Source organism: Pteropus vampyrus, unplaced genomic scaffold (genome assembly GCF_000151845.1).
Source record: "Pteropus vampyrus isolate Shadow unplaced genomic scaffold, Pvam_2.0 Scaffold163, whole genome shotgun sequence".
NCBI lineage: Eukaryota > Metazoa > Chordata > Mammalia > Chiroptera > Pteropodidae > Pteropus > Pteropus vampyrus.
In genome coordinates, this window is record NW_011888944.1 from 76,879 (window position 1) to 81,023 (window position 4,145).

General features: G+C 45.5%; 1 protein-coding gene across 1 annotated transcript in view; it reads right to left on the reverse strand.

Moving 5' to 3' along the window:
- The window catches only part of SLC2A9 (solute carrier family 2 member 9), a 75,939-nt gene that overhangs the window by 49,859 nt on the left and 21,935 nt on the right, over positions 1 to 4,145 (reverse strand). The window contains 2 exon segments of the mRNA XM_023536623.1: positions 3,416 to 3,478; positions 3,840 to 3,964. Coding sequence (XP_023392391.1) covers positions 3,416 to 3,478; positions 3,840 to 3,964 — 188 coding nt within the window.

Below are 4,145 nucleotides of genomic sequence, written 5' to 3' on the forward strand. Positions count from 1 at the left end.
GACTAGCTACTAAGGCCTGAATCCACAGCCCACAACGAGAACTCAGTACCAGCCCGCCGGGGCCTGGACCACCCAACCACTGGAGACTCCCACGGACCTGACCTCACTTATGGAAACACACTCTCTCCCTTCAGCTTTCCGGCTGCACCTTCGCCAGAGGTTACGTGTCCCCATAGGCACCGGCTGGCTTCAGATGTCTCGTGTCTGTCCCACTGATCTGTTTTCTACTTTTGCACCAGTCTACACTGTCTAAATTACTGTAACTTTATAGGAAGTGTTGATGTCCAGTAGATTAAGTTCTCCCATTTTTCTTCTTCTAGAACGTTATCTCGTGAATTCTCAGCACTTTGCATTTCCATATAAGGTTTAGACACAGCCTGTAATTTCCTTTTTCCGAAACCTGCTGGGAATTGCCTGGGTTTGTACTGCATCTGTAGATCAATAGAATTAGCATCTTTATACTATTGGGTCTCCAAATTATGAGCATGAAATACCCCCTCATTTATTTGTCTTCTTTCTTTCCATCATATTTGATATGTTTTCGGGTAGCAGTATTACACATTTTTCAGTAGACTTATTCTTAGCTATAAAATGGGTTTTTATACTATTTTAAATGGTATAGCTTCTAAATTTCACTTTCTATGTAGGAGCATAATTTCTTTTAGTGTATTGACCTTACATATAGAAATAAAATTGAATTTAATATTACAAGTATACAAGTATGCTGACCTTTCGTCCAGAGACCCTGCTGGCCAAATTCATTTATTCATTCTGAAGTTTACGTATAGATTCTTTTAGATGTTTTATACATTCATGTCATCTGTGAAAGATGACAGTTTCAATGCCTCTTTCCCTCTTTATAATCTTACGTTAAAATGTTTTGTTTGCCTCATCACATGAGCTGGGACGTATGGGACCAGGCTGACTCAGAATGATGACAGTGTGCACCTTGTCTTCCTCCTGAACTCAAAGAGAAACTCATTAACACCTAAGATTTGGTATGATGACCACTGTAGGTTTTTGTAGATAGCCTTTATCAGTTTAAGAAAATTTCCTTCTATTCCCAACTGGCTAAGAGTTGTGTTTAAAAAAAAAAAAAAAATTTACCAGAAAGCTGAATAGTATCGATGACTTTTACTGAATAGTATCGATGACTTTTCTGCATATATCAAAATAATTATATGATTTTTTAAAAAATGTATTCTGTAAATATGGTAAATTACGTTGATTGATGGGCAAACGTTAAGCCAATTTTCCACTGCTGGAATAACGCAGCTAGGTCTTGACATATTACCTTTTTATGTTTTATGTTATGTTTTTTGTTGGAATCGTTTGCTAATTCCTTGTATAGGATTTTTAATCTATGTTTCTTTATGATATTAGCCTGTAATTTTCCTTTCTTGTAAAGTTCTTATTAGGATGTGACATCAAGGACATACTCATCTTATGAGTTGGGAAGAGCCCTCCCCAGGAAAAGTTTGCATAATGTTAGTATTAGTCTTTCTTAAAGAAGCCACGTGGGCCTTGAATTTCCATTATTTAAAGATTTAAAATTGCATGTTCGACTTATTCAACGGAATCAGACTATTCAGGTATTCTGTATTTTCTTACAGCAGTATTGGTAAGTTTTCTCTTTCTAGACATTTCTACATTTCATCTAAAGTTTTCAAATATATTGCATAAGCATATTCATGATAGATTCATATTATCTTTCTAATGCTTCAGAATCTATCCACTTAATTCCTAATATTAGTTATTAATTCCTTCTCTTTCTTTTTATAAAGTCTCATGAGGGGTTTATCAATTTTATTAACCTTTCATAGAATCCGCTTAGCTTTGCTAATGCTCTCGAAAGGAAATTCCTCTTCTGACTTCTTGAGATAGGAACTTAGATCATTGATTTTCAGCCTCTCTTATTAGAGACTCAATGCATTTGAGGTTATAAATTTTAGCCCAAGCATGGTCTTGGCTGTATCCTATGAACGCTGATGTGTCTTATGTCGTTTATCGTTATCATTTAATTCAACGTACTGTAAAATTTCCACCGCGATTTCTTTTCTGTCCCCCCGGGTCACTTAGAAATGTTCCTCGCGTGTCTGCCAGACACCACCCAGTGGTGTGGCCCACGTGGACTCGTGCTGGGAGTGTGAGGGACACGTCCCTCCAGCCTTCCACAGGCACAAAACACCCCGCACTCTTCCGTTTTGCCTCCAACACCATACTGCACCACGTCTGTTTCTATGGAGAAGTAGCGTGTGTGTGTTTTTTTTCCCAAGCCTTCTAGAAAGGTAGCTAGTGTTTCTCCTGTGGTTCCAGCTACCCCATGAGAACCCGGCCGGGGTGAGCAGCCGGCCTCTGAACATCCTCCCAGCTTGTCACTCGGCTGCAAGTGATTTATTCGAGCAGGGCACAGATTCATCTCGGGATCAGCAGTTTTCCTCTGACCGGCTGCCCCGCCTCTGACATCCTCAGATTCCTGTCTCCGCTTCGACGGGATGTGATGAGAACAAGCGACATGCAGACTGCAGCTCTGGGCCAGACTCTGATAAGCCACATTCTAGAAATGAGAAGTACATTTTTTTCTCTGCTCCCTGTTCTTCTTTTTTTCTACCTCTTTTTAAAAAGCTCACAGGAAAAAGGATCTAAAAGACCTTTGCCTTAAATAAGTGGTTTTGTAAAAATGACATCTCTCTTTGAATCTAGCTTCTTTTTAATTAAACGAATTCAGAGAGCAGCTAGTTGTGTGTCGTAAGCATCACCATCCCCAGAACTGCTAGAAGTCAAAACGGCAGAACAAGGCTAAATGAATAAAACACAGAGCAGCCAGAGAGACTGTCACCAGCCTCCGCTTCCAAGGTCAAGTGCTCCAGCTCTCCACCCTTTCTTCTAAGTGGGCAAGGACTTCAACCAGACGGTGCTGGCCCAAATCCTAGATCCACACCTTAGTCACTGACAACACAAATAGCAACAATAAAAACGGCAACGACAGCCCCACTGTTCTTGGCACCGGGGGAGGGCACCCAACGCCTGGGCTGTGCTCAGTGCGTCACAGGGAACCAGTTAGTTGTTACCCACGTGCCCGGCCAGTGAGGCCCTATGATTGAGCCCCTTTGCGGGATGAGAGAGAGAGGCCAGGACGATGGCATGTGTCTTCCGTGTGTCCGCGGCCTTGGGTAGTCAGGTCCTCTGGCACTGACTCTATACCCGGCCGTGGGACTTGCCTTGGTCGGTGGGACATGGGTGACCGAAGGTGTTGCCAGCAGACACTTGACAAGAGCTCACTAACGGGACTTCCCCTCTTTCTGCTCACTGGAATGCTGAGAACTCCATGTTAAGAAGTGGGGCCCCCCAATCAGAGATGAGAGATCATGTCGAGCAGGGATGAGCTAGCTCTGAGAGGCCCCCTGAAACCAACCGATCTGAGTGAGACATCCGAAGTCGTCCAGCCACTGGCCGTCCTGCAGCCGCCCACAGACACCTAGGAGTGGCCAGCAGAGCCGGCCCAGAGCAGAAGACCGGCCCAGCCATTCCCAGAATTGCAAGTGCAGTATAAACGGTCGTTGCCGTAAGCCATTATGTTTTGGGCTGTATTTTCTTTCTATTCGTATGCAGCAAAGCCTCACATAACAGACAAGGTCATGAAATTAACCTAGGTACGTGGCAGACCCTAGGCCGTCTGAATGCAAAGCCCTCCCCCTAACCACTTCGCTCTCACCCGCCTCTGAGCCTCAGCATCCTCACAGGTACACACCATCCCCACGCCGCATCCTCACAGGTACACCCCATCCCCACGCCGCAGGAATGCATGCCTGCCCCTCTTCCGCCGCAGGGAGCCTCGCCTCCGTCCACACCCATGGTGCCGCTGCCCATGATGAGCATTTCAAAGGCTCCTGCCTGGGGAGAACAGGCCATCGGCAGGGCGACGGAAATGGCGAACCCGTTGTTGACCAGTCAAGTGTACTTCCTGGAAGAAACGGAGGGTTTGGATGAGGAAGCGCGACCGTGAGGGTCCAACTAGCCTGTCGGTCCCAGGAGCCGGGGCCAGGCCCTTCCGCAGGGTCAGCAGAGTGAGACTCGGGCACAGCAGAGAGCGTACTGACCTAAGAGTCAGGGGCGGGGCCCCCACTGGCCCCCCACGTTCCCCC